This window comes from Thermoascus crustaceus, assembly GCF_041956765.1.
Source record: "Thermoascus crustaceus strain CBS 181.67 unplaced genomic scaffold VTN00scaffold_2, whole genome shotgun sequence".
Lineage (NCBI taxonomy): Eukaryota > Fungi > Ascomycota > Eurotiomycetes > Eurotiales > Thermoascaceae > Thermoascus > Thermoascus crustaceus.
Genome location: NW_027192528.1, coordinates 4,278,577 through 4,299,177, shown reverse-complemented (window position 1 = coordinate 4,299,177; position 20,601 = coordinate 4,278,577). Strand labels below are relative to the sequence as shown.

At 50.4% G+C, this 20,601-nt stretch overlaps 9 protein-coding genes across 9 annotated transcripts; 5 read left to right on the top strand and 4 right to left on the bottom strand.

Moving 5' to 3' along the window:
* Positions 1–674: 674 nt before the first annotated feature.
* On the bottom strand, positions 675–1,764 carry VTN00DRAFT_5042 (uncharacterized protein; the record flags this gene model as incomplete). The annotated part of the gene is made up of 2 exons (XM_069431532.1): positions 675–1,327; positions 1,419–1,764. 2 exons carry the CDS (start codon positions 1,762–1,764, stop codon positions 675–677), a joined length of 999 nt encoding a protein of 332 aa, XP_069290557.1.
* Positions 1,765–2,302: 538 nt separating this feature from the next.
* On the bottom strand, positions 2,303–3,152 carry VTN00DRAFT_5041 (uncharacterized protein; the record flags this gene model as incomplete). The annotated part of the gene is made up of 2 exons (XM_069431531.1): positions 2,303–3,039; positions 3,089–3,152. The coding sequence occupies 2 exons, from the start codon at positions 3,150–3,152 to the stop codon at positions 2,303–2,305; spliced, it is 801 nt and encodes a 266-aa protein (XP_069290556.1).
* Positions 3,153–3,634: 482 nt separating this feature from the next.
* Positions 3,635–5,677, top strand: VTN00DRAFT_5040 (uncharacterized protein; the record flags this gene model as incomplete). Its single annotated transcript, XM_069431530.1, has 11 exons — positions 3,635–3,848; positions 3,910–4,074; positions 4,130–4,162; positions 4,216–4,343; positions 4,395–4,787; positions 4,835–4,878; positions 4,926–4,959; positions 5,008–5,229; positions 5,286–5,404; positions 5,460–5,586; positions 5,648–5,677. The coding sequence occupies 11 exons, from the start codon at positions 3,635–3,637 to the stop codon at positions 5,675–5,677; spliced, it is 1,509 nt and encodes a 502-aa protein (XP_069290555.1).
* Positions 5,678–6,378: 701 nt separating this feature from the next.
* Positions 6,379–8,603, top strand: VTN00DRAFT_5039 (uncharacterized protein; the record flags this gene model as incomplete). The annotated part of the gene is made up of 3 exons (XM_069431528.1): positions 6,379–6,852; positions 7,011–8,435; positions 8,487–8,603. The coding sequence occupies 3 exons, from the start codon at positions 6,379–6,381 to the stop codon at positions 8,601–8,603; spliced, it is 2,016 nt and encodes a 671-aa protein (XP_069290554.1).
* Positions 8,604–11,127: 2,524 nt separating this feature from the next.
* Positions 11,128–12,368, top strand: VTN00DRAFT_5038 (uncharacterized protein; the record flags this gene model as incomplete). Its single annotated transcript, XM_069431527.1, has 4 exons — positions 11,128–11,157; positions 11,387–11,403; positions 11,455–11,850; positions 11,918–12,368. 4 exons carry the CDS (start codon positions 11,128–11,130, stop codon positions 12,366–12,368), a joined length of 894 nt encoding a protein of 297 aa, XP_069290553.1.
* Positions 12,369–13,029: 661 nt separating this feature from the next.
* On the top strand, positions 13,030–14,163 carry VTN00DRAFT_5037 (uncharacterized protein; the record flags this gene model as incomplete). Its single annotated transcript, XM_069431526.1, has 2 exons — positions 13,030–13,464; positions 13,543–14,163. The coding sequence occupies 2 exons, from the start codon at positions 13,030–13,032 to the stop codon at positions 14,161–14,163; spliced, it is 1,056 nt and encodes a 351-aa protein (XP_069290552.1).
* A 374-nt stretch (positions 14,164–14,537) lies between these two features.
* Positions 14,538–15,628, bottom strand: VTN00DRAFT_5036 (uncharacterized protein; the record flags this gene model as incomplete). Its single annotated transcript, XM_069431525.1, has 3 exons — positions 14,538–14,597; positions 14,693–14,892; positions 15,358–15,628. The coding sequence occupies 3 exons, from the start codon at positions 15,626–15,628 to the stop codon at positions 14,538–14,540; spliced, it is 531 nt and encodes a 176-aa protein (XP_069290551.1).
* A 2,733-nt stretch (positions 15,629–18,361) lies between these two features.
* VTN00DRAFT_5035 (uncharacterized protein) lies at positions 18,362–19,470 on the top strand (the record flags this gene model as incomplete). The annotated part of the gene is made up of 8 exons (XM_069431524.1): positions 18,362–18,394; positions 18,473–18,480; positions 18,534–18,605; positions 18,649–18,693; positions 18,825–18,862; positions 18,916–19,030; positions 19,093–19,274; positions 19,334–19,470. The coding sequence occupies 8 exons, from the start codon at positions 18,362–18,364 to the stop codon at positions 19,468–19,470; spliced, it is 630 nt and encodes a 209-aa protein (XP_069290550.1).
* A 35-nt stretch (positions 19,471–19,505) lies between these two features.
* VTN00DRAFT_5034 (uncharacterized protein) lies at positions 19,506–19,856 on the bottom strand (the record flags this gene model as incomplete). The annotated part of the gene is made up of 2 exons (XM_069431523.1): positions 19,506–19,679; positions 19,737–19,856. 2 exons carry the CDS (start codon positions 19,854–19,856, stop codon positions 19,506–19,508), a joined length of 294 nt encoding a protein of 97 aa, XP_069290549.1.
* Positions 19,857–20,601: the final 745 nt, after the last annotated feature.

Genomic DNA, 20,601 nt, shown 5'->3' with positions numbered 1-20,601 from the left:
GCGTGGGTCTCGCGTAGGTGAGGGGTCGGTTGGGACAAGACTTGCGGCGATAGCCTTTCTGCGAGCTTTTGATATCGATAACTAGCGGCCACACTTTGTTTGCCGCTCTCCGAAGTTGGAAGGCGGTGAGCGATGCCCCAGCAACGGTATTGCTGCCTTAGGCTGTGTGCGGGATAGATCGGACACCAACCCGAACACCCGAGGGTTATCATTCGACAAAACGAATAGATATCGCAATTAAGGGTGGACGATCGCCGCTATTTTGCGGAGGAAGACAGGTTTTAGCTAACGAAGATGCAGATCACTGTATATACTAGATATATTTAGGTACTTATATGATGGAGTATATAACCGCGCTCACCGCTACTGCCCCCAACATTAACTAGCGTCAGTTTACATTAAACTGGCTGTTATCCACATCTCCTTTTTCAATTCAGCCCTTCCTACAGTCGTTCCCCATGTGTCGCCAGGTTAATTTAATCGACTCCTCCCTTTCAACCAAAATGCCCACAAAGACAAACAATCGTGGCTTCCAAAAGGAACAACCTCAGAGAAACAGACCCGAAAAGGTCAGCCAATTATATGGCTGATAATATATATATTAGAGTATGCAGGTATATCCAGAATTGCTGTAAAAATAAACCCGCGGACGCGGTCGAGTCGGCATGGTTCCCCTAGATGTCGCCGATAACGCTCTTCAGAATCTCGGGGACTATGACACCGGCATCGCCCTGGAAAAGCCAGTCGCCTGGCTCCAGCCCATTGTATCCACCAGGCACATCGTTGGGATCCATATTAACCACCGCAACTCTGGCTCCCTTCGCGCGAGCCTCGTCAACATAACCTGCGGCAGGCCACACTCTTGCGCTAGTTCCGATGACCAGCATCAGGTCAATTCGAGGGGCGGAGTTGATCCAATTCTCGACAGCATTGAGGGTCCGCGACGGTAGCGCCTCGCCAAACCAGACGACGCCGGGTCGGAGTAGACCCTCCTTACACTTCGGGCAGTGGGGGAGGTCATCGTAGCTCAGTTCTGGGATGGGCACGTTTGCGTCCGAGATATCCACTTCCCTTCTGGGCGATTGTTGCTTCTGTTTCGACTCCATTGCGCCATATACAGCTTTGCTTGCCTCTTCTCCTGTCTTGTCATCGGCGGAAGGATCAGGATGTGGTCCGGTTTCTGGGATAGCGAGTGCGGGGACAATGGGATCCGTGAAGTCGTTCTGTCGCGAGTAATTGCAGTAAAACGAGGTGCATTTGATGTCGAAAAGAGAGCCATGGAGGAGATGAAGCTGCTCCGCGGGGTGGTTGGCTCGTTGTGACAAGCCTGGCAGTAAAGAACCGCTGTCAGCCTCTCGTGCATGATAATAAATACCTCCGAGAAGCGAGGAGTGGGAAAACTGAAATTAGATCCGTACCATCAACATTCTGGCTCAATGTGATGAAGTTCTTGTTCCTCTTAGCTAGCTCTGCCAGTGCATAATGTGCTCTGTTGGGCTGCGCGCGGAGGGCCATATGCCTCCGATAGCTGTAGAACTGCCAGACGAGACCCGGGTTTGCGTCGAAAGCTGCAGGCGTGGCCAGGGAAGTAGCATCGTGAGACCTCCATAGTCCTCCAGCACCCCGAAATGTAGGCAAGCCAGAGGAAGCAGAGAGACCGGCCCCAAGCAAGGCGAGGATGCGTGTGCAGCCCTGTAGATACTCGGTAAACGACTGCAGGTCCGCCGCGGGGATGGCGACCTGTTTAGCCGCGGACGAGGCCATGGCGTCGCGAACCCAAGCAGTCTTGTCTGATATTTCTCAAACGAGGACGCTTAGACAGACAGGCTCGGTTCAAATATCATGGGCTCGTAAAACACGGAGAATATGGCCTGCGTAAAGGACAAAGAGATGCCACGGTCCTTACAGGAAGGCAGAGATTTGCCCAGATACCGAACTTGCTATGACGTGGGCGGTAGAACGCCGTGTTTATCGCCCGCTCAACCATGAGTTCCCCATTGACCAACATATTGGTCGATATGGTTTTTTCTGTTCTTTTCTTTGATTTAATCATCTTTCATTGCTTTCATGGAATAGATTTTTTCAGATTCATAGGTGTAAAATCTACTGTGGGTCTAAGATGGGGTACCCTGGGGCCCAGAGAGATTATATAAACATCAACCCATAACTAGACCCTAGTTACTATTTTCTGAGCAACTGACACAATGCGGCCATATAACAGGTTCACTCTATTGGCAAACAAACGTTCATCACATCAAACAGATGAATAAAAAGATATATATGATGATTATACCGTTACCAATCAACCTTGCTCTTTCAACGGATTTTCACCCTTCACAGCGTTCGTCGCATAGGCGCGATTCTGCTCATTCGTGCTAGTCACATACGATTTGATATGCTCTGGAACTTCCTCGACCCTATTGTCAGAACTTGGAACAGGCTCACCGTAGGTCTGCCAGACGGGGACAACGCCAGTCCAGACGCGACTCGTTGTCTCCTCATTATCCTTATCCTTGCGCTCGTCCGACACCCCTCCGTCACGGATCTTGCCACTGCCGTCAACGACCTTGACCTTGAGGATGACGGTCGAGGACATCTCAGCCCCGTCTGGTGGAATGCGCGTGTTGGCCCAGCGGTTCGGTACAACGGAGTTGGTGATTAGCTCCATGGCCCACACTTTTTCCTGCTCGTCCGTTACCAGTTTGGCATATCCGTGTAGGATAGCAGAGCGGTAATTGTAGCTATGCGAAATGGGTGTTAACGATAGGACCAGCCCGTCTACCTTGCTCGCCGCTATGCAGACAGGCAGACCCTCTCCTTCCGCGGCCCGTGCCAGGTTTACGATCCGCGAGCTGACATAGCCATGAAGGTAGCAGTCCAAAGGCTCGCCAATGTCCGCGGAGGGGTATTCGAATGAGCCCATCTGCCCGATCATGGGCAGGATGGCAGGAAAAGGGTCCGAGGGGCCCGGACTGAACGAGACATGGAGCACCGGTGAGGAGTTGATGATTGAGTGGATGGTGGCCAAATCGTAAGTCGCTGGTAGTCCTCAGCAGATCATTGTCCTGGAGAGAAAATTGTTTCATACCTCGATTTTTATACCGGTTGACGGTATTAGAGGAGCGTCTTGGGTACACGAGTGTTCTCCCCATACTGTCCGCGTAGGATCAATTGGCCTGTTGACTTCATACGCAAATATTTTCTTAACGAACAAAATGAATAATATGACCGAGAGTCAGGAGCTGTGGGTGGAGAGTAAAGTATGTATAGACGCTGGCTTCGAACCTGGTTAACAGAGCCCTTTTATAGCATTTGTATGCTCACACCAGGTATGACTTAAATGTGAGATCTCAGGGTCCATGCGACAGGTAGCCGGCAGGCCTTTTAACATTCTCTCCCATGTCGTCTTGCGCCCTATAGGGATGGTGAGATCAGAGCACATTACCCTTCTCGGTAAGTCCAGCCGCGGGCGCGGAGGACAATCGTTATCGCCGCTCCGCTGATTGGTCCGCCGCGCCGACGCATTGTCCTCCGCCCGGAACCTTTTCAAGGCGCCGGAGTCAAGATAGACACTCGACAGAAGCTTGTTCGCTCGTTCCAAGCACGGCGCTCTTCTTTCGTTTAATTTTTGAGCATGTCGAAGAGCAATTTAATCCTGCGCCAATGGCCTCGTTATCTTTCTCGGTCACCATTTAATGCTCTTCGGTGCTCGGGGTGTCAGTTTTATCTGCGCCCTGCAAGTACAAGACCAACTACCCGTCGAAGCTATGCTACCGTCTCCGCTGCGGAGCTTCAGTTTGGGCAGCCCGTACATGAGACACACCCACACATCCTTCAACCTGGTGAATGTGCGTATACATGCAGGGATTTCTTGTTGCAGTTGAATGGATAATGCTAATACTCGAACAGTGACTCCAGGGATCACCGCTCTCGAATATGCCCACCGTCGCTCCAGACTAGCAAACAGGCTCCCCAAAAATGCTATTGCTGTACTGGCGGCGTCAGAAGTCAAATACCGCGCTTCAGGGATCTTCTACGAATATCACCAGGACCCAGATTTCTTCTACCTGACAGGTGCGAGGTTCTACAATTGTACAAGGTTGTTGGACTCGGGCTCATCGTCTGACAGGTTTCAACGAACCTGGCGCACTGGCAATCATCGGTGAGCTTCTGCAGTTGCGGGGAAACAAGGGCGAACGTTCTGACATTGGCTAGCGAATGACGGGTCTGGGGATAATCACATTTTCCACCTTTACGTCCGGGAGAAAGATCCAAAAGCTGAGCTCTGGGATGGAGCCCGATCAGGCACCCAGGCCGCCAAAGACGTCTTCAATGCGGACGAAGTAAGCCGTAATCTCCTTCTTTCCTTGCTGACAGGGCTGAGCATGTTTTAGTCTGGTGATATCGAGCGTATCAGGGATATTCTTCCGCCTATCGTCACCGGAGCGACGGAGATCTACACGGACATTAAGGCCTTCGACCCAACGAGATCGACATTGTTCCGATACTTATACGGCTCGTCTAGCGAGTCTGAGGCAATTAAGAAGATCGTAGATCCGCGCAAGGTCAAGCCTTTGCGTCCAATTATGAACGAACTCAGGATTTTCAAAAGCGAGAACGAAGTGGTGAACCTGCGACGAGCTGGTCAGGCAACCGGGAGAGCACATACCGAGTCTATGAGACACACATTTACTCTGGAGAAGGACCTAAGCGCCTTCCTCCAGTATCAGTTCAAGGTACAAGGCTGTGATGGCAGTGCCTTTGTCCCTGTCGTGGCAGGCGGCCGTGTAAGTCCCCAGACTCAGACCAGCCGGTTTTGTACTCACTGTTGCAGAACGCTCTTGCGATTCACTATACGAGAAATGACGATGTTCTGAGGTATCTCCCCTCTAAAGGGAAACATTGAAGGAGCTAACCACTGACAGGGATGGCCAACTGGTTTTGGTTGATGCCGGTGGAGTACGTCTTCCCCTGGTGACTAGACGAACGGCTTTTAACCGATAATAGGAATACGGTGGCTACATATCGGATGTCACGAGAACCTTTCCTGTCAACGGCAAATTTTCCGGTCCTCAACGGGACCTGTATAATGCTGTGCTAAATGTGCACCGAAGCTGCGTATCGCTCTGCCGGGAGAGTGCCGGACTGTCCCTCGACAAACTACATGGAATCGCGGAGAATAGTCTGAAAGACCAACTGCGGCAGCTTGGATTTGATGTCTCAGGAGATGTACGCAAAAAACGCAAGACATCTTTCTTGCCGTTGCTGACTTTCCTTGATATTAGGCCATAAGAACACTTTTCCCGCACCACCTGGGACATTATATCGGATTGGACGTCCATGACTGCAGTGGCTACCCGAGGAGATACGACCTTAAGGCTGGCCAGTGCGTTACAATAGAACCGTATGTATATGCTGTTTCCCTGAGAAATGGTGCCTGACTGACTTCGTCTCCCCAGCGGAATCTACGTTCCCGAGGATGATAGGTGGCCGGAGAAGTTCCGCGGCATCGGAATACGCATCGAAGACAGTGTCTGCGTTGGTGATGATAACCCAATTGTGCTGTCGCCAGAGGCAGTGAAAGAGGTATGCGTCATTTCGATGTGTTTTCATTCCATGTCGGATCCATGTACTGACTGATTATCAGGTTGACGACATCGAGGCCCTGCGTGGATAGACTGTAAGATAGGCAATAGATACCCGGAACTGTATATAGAATAAAGCACAATAGAGAATTTTTCTCAATGGAGCCCTGTACAGCTTTGGAGAGGTATTTGTTTACCGCTGGGCGTAACTTGGTTGTATCCGCAGAACACGTCGATTGTCCCAGTAATCGCGACTGGAAGGGGGAACGTGTCGCGACAGATAATCCAGGCAGAGACGAGTAGGAGCGAATGCCTTCAAGACGCGCCTCGTCCATGCTTAAGAATGTTCAGCGGTGTCGAGGTTCATGCCGGGCGGTAGGGAGCGCGCTACGGGGTTGGTTGTCCGGCAGACCCAAAACAATTCGCGGTCTCCACCAAACAAGAAGCTTCCCTCGCACGCTCACCTTCTAAAGACTTCTTCCCACCCGCCATCAGATCTGCAAAGGAGCCTAGATATCTGCCTCGTCACTCCTCCTAGGGCAGCCGGGGCTCGCCCTCTAGATATTCCTAACACTTCTTGTCAATTGTCCGTGTCATTGTCCACCATGGCATTCTTCTAAACCCCGTCCCAACGGCCTCTGACGTGTAGCACGTCGCGTGCTCGTCCCATCGGTGGTCCATACCCCTCCCTCGCTGGTCACCGTCGCTCTCTGCGTTCTCTCTCTGCCTGTCCGAGTATCGTTACCATATGGCAGCAATATCCATACCTCCCTCGTCTCAGATGTCCTTAGCCATGTCGACTCGACGTCCCCCCCTCGCGAACGTTCCCAATGCCACCAATTCCCCCCACCGTACTGGGCTCGTCGGTGCGAAGCGTCCTAGGGTTGCAAGTTGTCAAGTCGACAATCAATATGGACAGCCTCCTCCAAAGAAGCAAATTGTTGACCGGGATGACGCGGAATCACGCTCTCCAAATCGGACCAAGACAACTATCTACCAAAGCACGGAGTCCAAAGTGTTTTCTCGACGGACCACCAATTCCCAGCCAAGTGCGTTTGAGAAGAAGCTGGTAGCAGCCAGAGAGAAGGAGAGGCAGGCACAGACGAAGGGGAGCAAGCATGAGAAGATATCTGCAGAGTCGCTCGACACTATCCGACAGTGGCAGAAGCACTATCGTAAGGCGTTTCCACAGTTCGTGTTCTACTTTGACAGCATACCGGAGGATGTTCGCAATAAGTGCTCGAGGCAGGTCATTGCATTGGGTGCTGTAAGTATCATCATCCTCTTCCATTACCCTCCAGTCTTTCGTTCTTCACTTGTTCCCGAGGTTTGGATTGAATATGTGAGGTTCATGTGAATGGAACCGACGATTATTACTCACCGTCCTCCATTCTTTTTGCTGTTTTACTGATATCACATCGACAGCGCGAGGAGAAATTCTTCTCTCGACTGGTGACGCACGTTGTTACATCCCGCCCCATACCTCCTGAGATCGACCCTGCCAGTCCCAATGATATGACCGCCGCCTCAACGATGGAGCAGCCTTCGGCGGAAGGTCCTCCACAGACGGTGAATCCATCTCTACTGGAAAAGAACCCAGAGGCCAGCTCTCATCTATTGCTAAAGTCTAGAAACCCCTTTGACAGACGACCTGATGGAGAATCCCGCAGAGACCAGAGCAATATGGATGTTCTGCATAGGGCTCGCCAGATGGGAATGAAAATATGGGCTTTGGAGAAGCTGCAGCGGATGATTGCCACGATAAACGACGGGGACGTTGCCGCTCACCATGGTCACTACACTCGAAGCCACAATGCCGGAGTAGGGGGTGGAAGAGGTCGAGGGGAGGCGGATCTTTCACAAGTTCTTCGGAATGAGTTGTTGAACGGACCATCGGACCGCGACCCTTCGGCATCGATGAAGGAGCTGGTTATGTTCAAGGGTCCTTTCATCTACGTTCATGATATGGATGAGAAGACCCGACCAGTCATGGTTAGGGAGTATCCTAAAGTTGCGAGACGCCAGGATGGTGCATGGCCCCAATTTCGCAGTGCTCCTCTGGGAAAATGTCCTTTCATCGATGAGCCACCCTCGAAGAAAGATATAGATCGAGAGCGAGCTCGCCTGCAAGCGAAAGAAAAGAAGACTGTCGCGAAACCTCGTCCGAATACTCAAAACGAAGCCAAGAATGTGGATCCGCCAGAACAGACAACTGAGAAGAGAGCTCTTCAAGACGTTGATGGTGGTTTGAACCAACGTGCTAATCAGGAGGAAGCCATGTCTGCTCCAAAACAAACGGAGCAAACGGATCCGCAAAAGGTGCTTCCTGTTTGGCCCGTCTCTCCGAGAAAAAGTTCAGAGAGCTTCGCCCCTCCTACTCTCTCTCGTACTGGACCATTCCACTTAGGTCGGGAACCCGCTGCATCTGGTGTCCAGCCATCCAACATTACGTCGGCAATCCGGTCACAGATGATATCCTCTACTGCGGCTGCACCGGGAGCAAAAGCTGGCGTCAGCAAGGAAGTTCACGAGCTGAAGAGAAAAGTGTTGGAGAAGAGTAATGGCGGAGTCTCTGCAGGAGCAATGCCATCGTCACACCGCACAACAGAGGCTGCTGGAACGTTGAAGGCGGCAAAGGCCCCATCTACGCGATCAAACAAAACAAAAGCACAAGACAAGCTTGCCAACATCAATGAAGAAGACACCACTCAATCAGAGGATGATGGTGCCAACAAGCAACGAGAGGCGAGCCGCAAAGCTGCTGCCCAGAAAAAGTCAAAGGAGAGAAAGAGAGAGCCGAAACCCGGGTACTGCGAGAACTGCAGGGATAAATTCGACGATTTTGAGGAGGTAAGTGAATGGAAGTTCTCATGATTTGGCCTAGACTGACACATCTATCAGCATATCATGACAAGGAAGCATCGCAAGTTCGCGACGACGATGTCGAACTGGGCAGAACTGGATGCGCTGCTTTATCAGCTCGAGCGGCCCTTGAAGCCAGAATACGACTATGTCTAGACCGAACGGATCTGTTTCCCACCGCCAACGGATTACCGCAATCCACATTATGTGTAAATTACCTTTACACCTGTAGTCTTGCTTCGGTGCATACTTCCTGGTCTTGGAGTTGTACCTACCCCTCTCTGCTTAATTTCCTTTGACCTTTGTTTCGGCGGGTAGGCGCAAGGATATCCATGCCAATATCTTTTGCTAGGGAACCCTGCATCCCCCGACATCTACACCATATTATCTTTCCTTTCGCGACCACAATGCAATGGCATACATGCATTCTGCGGCGTTCCACTCTCTATCTTTAGGCATTTTTGCCACTGATAACCCACAAAACTCATGTGAACAGGCCTTGCATTACACCATTTCCTTACCATCACTATCTTTATTATGCTTTACCCCAAAAGTCCACTTCCTTCTTTTCACTCCTTCATTGATATGTTGGGGGTTTGCATTGTGGTTTGCGACTAGTATCATTGCTCGTGGCGTTGGTGCATGTCTTATCGCTGATCTCCCGGAACTGTGCTCTTCTGTTTCTCGCGAAGGTTCATAGTCTAGGGACTGTCCCTTTATACCCCTCAGCACTACCTACACAAACTCCTCAATTGACCCAGAAAGGGAATACCAAAAGGACACTGGATAGCTACCATAAGGAAAGAGGGGATCGATAGAGGAGATCAGCGTAGTAGAGGTCAGTGATTGATATGCAGTCGCAGTCCGGGCGAGAGAGCCCAAGTGATGAAGAAAGGGAGGCCTATGGGGTTGAGGTCGGTTGGTAAGGATGGAAGTTCATCTCCTGATTCTACCTGGCTGGATGTGGGATGTAGCATGTGACAGGGGAATGAATGTATTGCTTGCTTGCTTTTCTTTGCTGCTGGGTCGTTTTGTTCGTGTATTTTTAGCGTCTAGGCAGGTAGGGATTGAATTGTAATCTAAGTGGTTCAGCATGCTTGTGAACTCGTATTCGCTCTGTTCCTCCCGTGGTTTGTCAGCTTTGGCCTCGGGCCGGGCCGAGCTTGTGTAAAGCTTACCCCGGATTTTGTGTAGCGCTGGTCTGCAGTTTAAGACTGATGGAATTGGGTCCTGTCCATATACGAAAAACATTAGGTGACTGCTTCAGGCTGGTCAGCAACTGGTCGGTTTCTGTATACAACCTCTCTGGTGATGAGTATATTAGCATCCGTCTATTAACCGAGCGGCGTTATGGCGCTGGGCGCTAGTGTGTTATATCCCGAGCACCCGGCTCCATTCTGGGAGAGTTCTGTGTGGGTGAAGGAGGTGAGGCCGGTGAATAGTAGGGTTGAGACTGTGGAATGGTTGGATGTGGAAAGGGTTAGGTTAATGAGGTGTTGGATCGGTATAGGGATGGGGATATGGGGCTAAGGCTGTTGTGCATGCTGTAGGATGGAATATCTACAGGTTAGGTAGTGAATGACATGTAAGAGAAACAAGTGCACATGCAGTCTACTGATAGCCTTGATGGATGCCACGAAAGTGAATTTTCAACTCTGACATGAAAGCAGGGGAACGCTCATGCCTTTTTTTGTATACAGCGTAAGCTACTTACCCAAATGTAAGACAGGATATCAATTTCCGCCAACAACATTCCAGCTCAATGAATGAGCTAGCTGCCTTGAGGAGGGACGAAAAACTCAAATTCCCTTATTAGAATCCCAACTATAGTGTTATAGCCAGACATGGATGGCTACCCAGGTAGGTGAAAGGCATTAGCAATGCCGAAGTACTCACTTTTACACCGCATCACAACTGTCTCAGACCTCATACAAGTAGCATAATCTTGCACATTCACTGTTCGTCATCAGAGAAGGTCCTCAGACCCACTTGACAAATCAAACCCTCAAGCATAGTCTGCCTCATTTCATGTCAGAACGTTCCGGTTCCGGGCGGGATGGATGTTCCTGGCCCCTTGTATGTACGGCACATACTGTGAGGGCAGTAGCTTTATCCATTGATAGAACCTAGGTCGGTACCTAACGTTGGCTTCTATATCCGAGTGCCTACTGAACTATATCCATAATACGCAGAACTTACCATCCAGCCCATCCCACCCGAACATGAATCACAACATGGTTGATCATGCAAGACCACCTCCTCATGACGCCATCTCATCTCCTCATTCTCATCCCTGCTTTCGTGATGTTATGCGTCCCGTAGGAGATTATCAATTCATTTTCCGAGCGGGATGCGGAAGCATGGAAGTGGGATGCCGGTGCCGGGCGGGGTGGGGCTAAATAGTAGTAGGAAGTATATACGGAGACAAGGTCAGGGTATATATATCTCTGTATTCGATGGCAATCCTCCTCTTTTTCTTGTCTTATGCATCAATTTTGGAATCCCAGTCTTGAAAGTGCTTTCGAATACAAAGGAGATTGTCTGTTCTGTTCTGTTCTTATTCTTTTTTCTCTTCTGATCTCCTACATTAGTACTTGCCAGCAATCACTGGGTGCTTCTACTTCGAGGATGCTGACTGCACTGTACTTCGCAGAAGATCGCCAGCTGAGCCGTCGTCGAGATGCCTATCAAGAATGTCGTGTTGATCGGGGTATGTGTTCGCTTTTAATTCCCTTTAAGATTCCTTTTCTTTTCCCCTCTTATCTATTACTCCATTTGCTTGGTTGTCTTTGGAATTCGTCAGTTGATCTGCCTGTCTAATACCTCTATCTTTCTACTCCACTATCCGTCTGTGATATCTCTACCCCACATGATTACGGACATAGTTCCCTCGTTTCAGGCATTGAATTGAACAAGTCACTAACCGACTTGTAACCTAGGCCGGAGGAAACCTCGGGTACGTACAACAGCCCATCGGCAGATGGCGAACGACAGACTAACCTTCTAGACCCGCCCTCCTCAACGCCCTCACCACCTCCCCTCATGGGTACACCGTCTCCGTGCTCTCCCGCCAGGAATCAACCTACCAACCTCCCGCGGGCGTGACCCTCCTCAAGACAGACTACACCTTCGAATCGCTCGTCTCGGTGCTCCAAGGCCAAGATGCCATCGTCTCCGCTATCGCGGGCCACGCGATCCCCGACCAAAAGAAGATCATCGACGCCGCCATCGCCGCGGGTGTGAAGCGCTTCATCCCCTCCGAGTATGGATGTGATACGAGCAATGCCGCCAGTCTGAAGCGTGTCCCGGTTTTGAGCCCCAAGGCGCAGGTCCGGGAGTACCTGCAGAGCAAGCAAGATCAGATTGAGTGGACGACGCTGTATACTGGGCCTTTCCTGGACTGGTGAGGAGGAAGATCCTGGAAAACAGCTATTTTGACATTGATATGCTGACGTGTGATTCATGAACAGGGGCCTGAAGATCGGCTTCCTCGGGTTCAAGATCCCCGATGCCACTGCGGAAATCTATTCCGCATACAAAGACGTCCCCTTCTCGGCCAGCACGCTCGACTTTATCGGGCAGGCCGTGGCCCAGGCTCTCGCGCCATCGATCGCCCCAAAGACCGCGAACAAACAGCTCCGCGTGCGCAGCATCACGGCGACGCAGCTGGAGATCCTGGCTGTGTTCGAGGAGGCCACGGGAAAGAAATGGACCGTCAACGAGGTCGACCTGGATGCCCGCGTCAAGGAAGCGGGGGAGAAGCTCAAGAAGGGCGACTTCAGTGGTGTAGGATCGTTGATTGTTGGCGCCGTGTTCGATGTTGAGGCTGGGAACAATTTCGACCGGACGGGGGCTGTGTCGAATGCGCTACTGGAGCTTCCCGATGGAGACATCAAGGCCATTGTCAAGTCTGTCCTGTAGGATATTGAATGAACGTGCATCTTAGGTTTCGAATGAATTGAACAATGGCTCTGTTGGTCAGTCACCTGCGACTCCCAAAAGTACTATGCATTCATTGTATGTACTGTGCATATTTGCGATATCGGAGATCACGTCCAGCTCAGCTGGAGCATAAAGAGACATGACATAGCAAACATCAGAAGCGTAACCATGTCCATGGCCTCTCCATCTCCAGGATGCCATGGAGCAATAATCCATGGATGTTGTTGACACCGCCGTTCCAGGTAACTAACTCCGTGCTGCATGCAATCACCGATCTGCCACCTACCCGGATCGGGAAACCACCTCGGTGCCCCCGGATCTCCGGGACGGAACAACCCCACAGCCCGGAGCCGAAGCGAGGAAAATCAACGCCGGCGAAAGCAGAGATGCTCCGGGCTACGCTGCATATACCAGCACGTTGTAGAGGCCCGCTCGGTATATAGGGACACCCGAGGCTGACGGGCGCACAAAATGGCTCCGGATCCGTTCTTCGTTTTCGGTTCTCGACTCCTTTTCTCCCTGGATACAAGACGCAATCGCACATCCGGGACGTACTTCCCCGGCTAGAGGTTGACCGGACCACTTCCCATCCGATCTTATATAGGACAAGATTTCTGCCTTTTCGTGTGCATAGAACACGATGGCTGCCAGGGTCACTCTCCGTCTTGCGCCGCCGCTGCGGCCTCTCTTGAGGAGAACCGCTACCGCAACTCAGTTGCCCTCAATTACCCTGCCACTGCTTCCTAGCATTGTGGCATCCCCGCCCCCGCCATCGGCATGTTTCGTCCGGCATAGCTCCCACTCCCCGCTGGGAGCACCGCCCGCCAATCCCCGGAAGAAGGTCACCATCCAAACACTGCGGAATCTATACCAGAAGGGGGAGGCAATTACTATGCTCACCGCTCATGATTTCCCCAGCGGTCACGTCGCCGATGCTGCGGGGATGGAAATGATCTTGGTCGGAGACAGTCTAGCAATGGTGGCTTTGGGAATGGAAGATACAAGTGAGGTATTGATGGATGAGATGCTGTTGCACTGCCGGAGCGTTGCTCGGGCTGCTAAGGCGGCTTTCACGGTTCGTATATAGTTCCCTTTCTCTCCCGTGACGCTAGCATTGGGGCCATCGGTGACTAACGGGAGTATCATACGACAGGTCGGCGATCTTCCCATGGGATCGTATGAGGTCTCCCCTGAGCAGGCTTTGCAGTCAGCCATTCGTATCATAAAAGAAGGCCGAGTACAGAGTGTCAAGCTTGAAGGTGGATCATCGATGGCACCGACTATCAAGCGGATCACAGAGGCTGGTATCCCCGTCGTGGCTCACATTGGCCTGACACCTCAACGCCAAAACGCTCTTGGCGGGTTTCGCGTCCAGGGAAAGTCCATTGCCGGCGCATACAAGCTGCTGCAGGACGCCTATGCCGTCCAGGAAGCTGGTGCCTTTATGGTCGTCCTCGAGGCTGTGCCCGCTGAGATTGCGAGCATTATCACCAAGAAGCTGCGGATACCGACCATCGGAATAGGCGCGGGTAATGGCTGCTCTGGCCAAGTCCTTGTGCAGATTGACATGACCGGCAACTTTCCCCCCGGCCGGTTCCTTCCCAAGTTCGTCAAGCAGTATGCTGATGTGTGGGGTGAGGCGATTAAAGGCATCAAGCAATACAAGGACGAAGTGAAGAGCCGAGCATATCCTTCACCAGAGTACACTTATCCCATTCCGCAAGAGGATCTAGCGGAGTTCGAGAGGATCGTGAATGAAGAGGAGAGACAATAATTTCTTTGCTTTGCATGCGTCTGTACGCCTGCTGTATTTTTTGTTTCTGCTTTTGTTCTCCGTCTCTTGTCCTCAATAGCGCTGTCATCTGCATTCTGCATTTATCTGGCATTTCCCATTCTTGTGATGTCGATTGTTGTACCAATGATACCTGACAGGCCTGCTCTTCACGATCGACAGTGTTAGATACCGAGGCGACGAGCAGTTGATATTGCCCTGATCCCGGGATGTATAACTTACTACGATCTAGAAGAAGAGCATAAAAATATGGAAAATGAGACTCATTCCGCATGAGCTCTTATCGAAAGAACCAGCTTTACTGTCACTTCGTACTCCTGCACACTTCGCAAGCCTCTGTTCGAGGATCCAGCATATCAACCGAACGCAGGCGTCATAGAATACGCAACGATTAGCTGGTCGTCAGTTTTGAAGCACTGCGGTGGTTATATTCAATCAGCACTAGTCAACTCATGACTATAATAATTCGAGTTCCGTAATATGGAAACAAGGCATGACAAGAGCAACTCACCCTCCACAGCCCACCAACACCTTCATCCAGACCAGGAGCAAAGACGCTGTTGACGTAGCAGAACACTGAGTCCGTGTCCTTGCAGTCCAGTTTCTTCCGAAGGAACTTGACGACCGTTTCAAACTTTTGCGAGGCGCTAATCTTGAAGACCCGGTTCTTCAGAATGGGCGCCGACGGGAGGGGCTGGAATCGGACAGTAACTGCATAGTGTAAGTATTACGAAGTTCAGAGCGATCTTATAATAAATTTAGGGGAGTGAAAGGAGAAATGAAAACGCTAGTTCCAATCACAAAATTTTGGGGTTGGTGACGCAAGAGGGAATGCGAGGCATCGTGAAAGGAAGCAAGTATCCATACGATGATGAATAGTATCGACGAAAGACGAAACAGTGACCTAGAAGATTTCTCGAAAGTAGCACAGAACATCTGAAATAATAGAACGATAATTTAGATTTTTTCCACTCTCTTTTCATGACCAAAACCGGCATAGTTGGCTATCGATAAGCCATGAAGGTCGGCTCTCACGCCTGACCAAGCTAGTAGTAGGACAAAAAGCAGGCACAAGTCCCAGGAAAAACGAATATCAGAACAAAGAAAATAGAAATACCCGATAATACCGGAACGGAAATGAAACAAACACAAATAAGCATTGGTTAGGTGACCTACCCTTCCCCGTATCTATAGCCTCCGCATCCGCGAGCGCCTGGTGCGCATCGCGCGGGAGGCCCGTCAGCACGACCGACGCGGACATTGTCAGCGGCAGCTTATCAGCCCCGTGGTCTTCGTCCGGGATGGGAGCTGTTGCAGCCCCCGCATTTCCTCCAGCTGTGCCGGCGTCTGTGCTGGAAGTTCGACTTGCATGTCCATGTCGGCGTTCCTGTGGTGGTGGGTTCGGGGAGTTCCGAGTGGAGCGGTCTGAGGGGGATGAGGAGTCCATGATTCGTTTGGTTTCACGGGTGAGAATATGAATGTAAAAAACGGGGTATTACAGTTTATAATTATTATTGGATGAACAGGTTACTGCAGGGTAAGAGAAACAATAAAGCTTGATGATTGTTAGGTAGAAGGTTGTCGTCGGTGGTGGTTGATTGTTGGACGGTCGATGATGACGGGATGCCCGCCTTGGGCGCGGAAGCCGAGCCGATGGGTATGGATCTCCGCTACCTTATCGATAGTCCAGAGCCACGACCCCTCAGTCATGTAAACGTGCAATACCACGCTACTTTCTAACAGTAGTTGATTATTGAGAGCTTGAGTACGCATTTCTCGTATTCTCAGTCCCGAGTAATTCCAATTCGTCGCAGTGTGGAAAGCGACCTCGGGAAGATACGCCTTCCATGTATCAGCGGCAGGGCAGTACTGGATTGATCAATTGGCATTGGCCTTGTTTGATACGAAAGACGGCACCTACTGTTACTGGAAAACAATGAAGGCACATTTCTAAAAGAGACAAAAGCTACCCAGATTTATCCTTGACTTAAAGAGACCTAACGAATCATGTCGTTTCCTCAATATTTCTTACCTGGACCTTGGGTATGAAGTAGCCGGTCGTTGCTGCTCAGCTTACATTGTAGGCAACAAGAAGCTGAACCTCCACTGATATCTCAGCCATAAGGTCCTAGAAATATTTAAGCTTTTAGATTGTCCGCGGAGAGAGAGAGAAGTATTTATTATTCTTTGTTCCTTGGATGAAAAATCATCCCCTAAGACATACTTACCAACATACCTTATATCTAGATACCTACCTTAAGTAGGTACCTGGTTGATACCTGTAAACAGGGTTTTGGTTCAAGATGCACCCTCTTTGTTCACTCATTCTTTCTTTTTCTGCTCTCCCCCTCCTTCCTTTCGCTCAAGGAGACATGCCAACTGCGCCGGACTGCCCTATACCCCCGACGGTAGTAACGGGCTTTAGATGGCACAACAGCACACACAACTGCGGATGTGACGACGGTGGATGTCTCCCCACAGGCATCTTTGGGGGACCTGGCTGCGAAGATGACTTGAAGATTTTTCTCAGCCCAAACGCTCGCTGGATTGTTACGTACAGAGTCCCCTTTGCTATGGACTGCACTGTCGACTCGTTCGGAAATTCCACATGCGTTCAGCATGAGCCAAGTTTCACAATCCCAGCCGTTGAATTTGAGTACGGAGGTGAGCCGCGATAGTGCGCGGGAGGATACTGGTGAGGGCTCGAAGGAAAATCTGATAATTTTTCTAAAAAACGACTGTCATTGGGGGCCTTGACAATGAAAGTTATGAAGAACTTTTCGGAAGCGATTATTTCGTGGTCTTTTCCGCAAGAAGGTCATTTTGCTGAATGAAAACAATGCCCCTGGCATGTTCAGTAAGAAGGCGACGTTTGACGTGCTGGAGGAAACAAAAGTGTCTATGCATCTTATCAGGTTCAGAGAAGAGATAGGCGTAACTATTGACAGTGATCAGCAATGCTTGTGTAACCCCACTCTTATCAAATCTTGATATCGCCAGGGCTTTCATTCTCTGTTGCCGAATCTCAAGGGGAAGGGAATAAGAAAAACATTTGCTGATGCAGCAAAAGTTTTTGGAAACTTATTAGCCGATCCTGATGCAGAGCCTGAAATTCAATAGTTCCGTGTTGCATAAACGGTCGTGCTTCTGATGCCACTCATATCAAGGAGCAGCAAGCCGTTCGTGGAACCCGCGGAACAGAACTAAAGAGAAAGCGCCGTAGAGCTCGGAACCCAATCCAGAATAACCTGACTCCTTTTGCCACCACAATCGCGACTTTGGTCCGCAACTACACGTGGACACGATCCCAACCTCGGGATTGTGGTACGCAGCCCGTAACAGGTTAGGACACCACCAACCAGTCTCCAGCGTACACGGGACCGCGTCTGATCATCGGACGGTTGGGATGCGTAGTGACATAGAAGAAACCGGGATGAACACAACGAGCTCCAGGGGCGTTTTGATAGACTGACCCCGCTGCTCCTCACGTAGACGAATGTGGTGCTCGACACCGTCTTGTACGACTATACGAGAGGTGGCCGCCCCTGAGCGCACAGAGCCCGGCACAAAGTATCCCACGTCAAGGGTTCTCATATATAGATCTGATGCTTTTAGGTAGTGAAAGGCGTGGAGAAAGCAAGCTAGGAAGCAAAGAGCTCGCCCTGCCGGGGCGTCGTGCCCCTCAGGCAATAACCAAGGGCGTTGGGGGCTTCCCTGATCATCGCGGGCGCTGCCCTGTCGCCGGGTCTAGAAACTGACTCACTGGCGGGGGCACATGACGGGCTGGCCGACCCGCCGATCCGCGGCCGGGACCGGCGCCGGGTCTCCAACTCTCGCCCGCCATATCATCATCACCGCCTCTGCCTCTCCATCTCTCCCTCTTCCTCCCGCTATTCTTCCTCACATCCTTTGCCACGGCACGACAGCTCCAGTGTGCTCTTTCCATACGATATCAGCTCCAGCAACCCTCTGCCCGTGCGTCTCTCCTCGGTTTCTCCCTATCGACTCGCCCCAAAGGTACCCCACTCCGTCCCTCCTCCGCTGCTACCTTGGAGGAACAGTTCAACGCTGGGCCAACTTCTGACTCTCCCTCCGCCCGTGTCAGTCCTTACTGATAACTCTGGTTGCTTTACAGCTTAACTTATCGACTGCCTCCCGCAATTAACTCGAATCTTTCAAAATGAGCAGCCCAAAGCGTAGGATCGAGACGGATGTAAGTGGCAGGGCTTATCAGATGGAGTCTACATCCGGGGAACAACGCTAACATAGGAACTCTGGCTTTGCTTCACAGGTCATGAAGTAGGTCTCTCCTTCTCCTGTCTCTAACGAAGCGTGGCTAACCTTTATTCTAGGATGTACGTGATTCTCCATTTGCCACGGCCAGCCTACCGATTTGCCTCATCCGACGTCTTTGCTCTTCCATGGTCCGAAAGCATAACTGAACAGCGATACTGATACTATGTACAGGCTGATGAGTGACTATGAGGTTACTCTCGTCAATGATAACAGTGAGTACCTATGGTCTTACAGCTTGTTCTCCGACCACTAACCTTTTTCTTCTCTCTAGTGTACGTGACTCCAAATAGCTGAATATCTCTTCGGAAAATTTTTAATTTCCAGATATTGACGAGTCTGGTAATCAGGCAAGAGTTCTACGTCCGTTTCAAAGGTCCTGAAGAGAGTATGTGCCAAACCCTCGAGCCACCCAAGTTACAGATTGCTAACCGGTTGCAGCCCCATTCGCTGGTGGTCTTTGGAAGATCCACGTAGAGTTGCCCGATCAATACCCTTACAAAAGCCCGAGCATCGGCTTTGTCAACCGCATCTTCCACCCTAACATCGACGAGCTGTAAGCAGCAACCGGACCTATTTTCAAAGAAAATATATCAGTCACTGACATTGTTACGGTAGCTCCGGATCTGTCTGTCTTGATGTTATCAACCAGACCTGGTCACCAATGTACGACATGATCAACATTTTTGAGGTCTTCCTTCCCCAGCTATTGCGCTACCCTAACCCTTCGGACCCTCTCAACGGCGAGGCGGCCGCGATGTTAATGAGGGAGCCCAAGAGCTACGATGCTAAAGTTAGAGGTAAGTTTAAATTTGAGAAAAGTGTCTGCATAGCCTGGGCCAATCGTTAACCCTTGTAGAATATGTCGCCAAGTACGCCAGCAAGGAGGCTGCGGACGAAGCAGGAGAAGAGACTGAGTCTGAAGATGAGATGAGCTCCGTTGGCAGCTATGAATCTGGCGGCGAGGAACCCGCCGGCGAGATGGATGACGTCTGATTATCTTTTTTTTTCTCCTTTTTCCTTTTCATCATTCAACCAATTTTGACATCTGGGTTTGGACAAGCGTGGACACAGGTATACTGCATTATATTCCCCATTCTCATCTTCTTTTCTTCCACTGGAGCAGGGTTAGCGGGCGTTATCATGGTGGAGTTAAGAATCTCTTTCCTGGCGGCGATCATGGGAAGGAGTTGACGGTGGGAAAGCTACTCGTGCCACAGCCGGCTTGTGAACAGCTTCGGAAACGACTACCTACAGTGTACGGGATATTCAGCACTTGGCTGTCGCAAACTATATCTCTTTTTGGTGGTTTGGCCGGCTAGTCTTTTCCTTTCCAAACCGGCATCTTTTTTTCCTCCTTCCAGTCTGTGAGCATGAAGCATCTTGTATTGCTCCTTAACTGCTCTGTTTGCAGTCTACGGCGTCTTTTTTTTTCTTTCTTCAGTCCTCTACACTAGTAGAATATCACTAAATCACAGTTAGGAATAACTTAAGCTTACGATTTTGGAAAAGACTTTCTTTTTATAATTGCCTCTCGTAAATCCATCAACGTGCTGCCGGTATTGGAAGTACATGATCTACTGTCAGAGATGGCTGCTTCTAAGCACAGGTGAGCGATAAACTACCATCTAGGAGTTACATACCTGGGTACGTATCTTAATGTTGTTCTACCTGAAACGTGGCTTCCATTGTGGTTACACGTCCTCCATTGATCCTTAAATCCTTGACGCACTATGCTCTCATGGTCAAGAGTCATAGGGTGAAGATACATATTGATAATGACTCAATTCGTTCATTCATTTCTATTAATTCCAACCACGGTTTGGTCCCTACTTCCTTCCATAGACGGAGAAAACAAAACAAAACAACAGGAGGAATCTAGGGAGACAAACAAAAAAGAAGAACGCTGGGGGAATATAATACAAGTTACGTCCAGCAGGACATGGTGCACTGCATTCTGATGAACTGAATTGAGACAGTAAAAAAGACAAACAGAGATATTGTGTGGGTAGAGTAAGGAGATTTGGAAGGGCCTCTCTTCCTGGTGTGGTCTGGTCTGGTCTCAAACCAGTTAAGGGCATAAAAGAAAGAAAGAGAAAATTGATATTCTCAATCAAGGAAATCGGG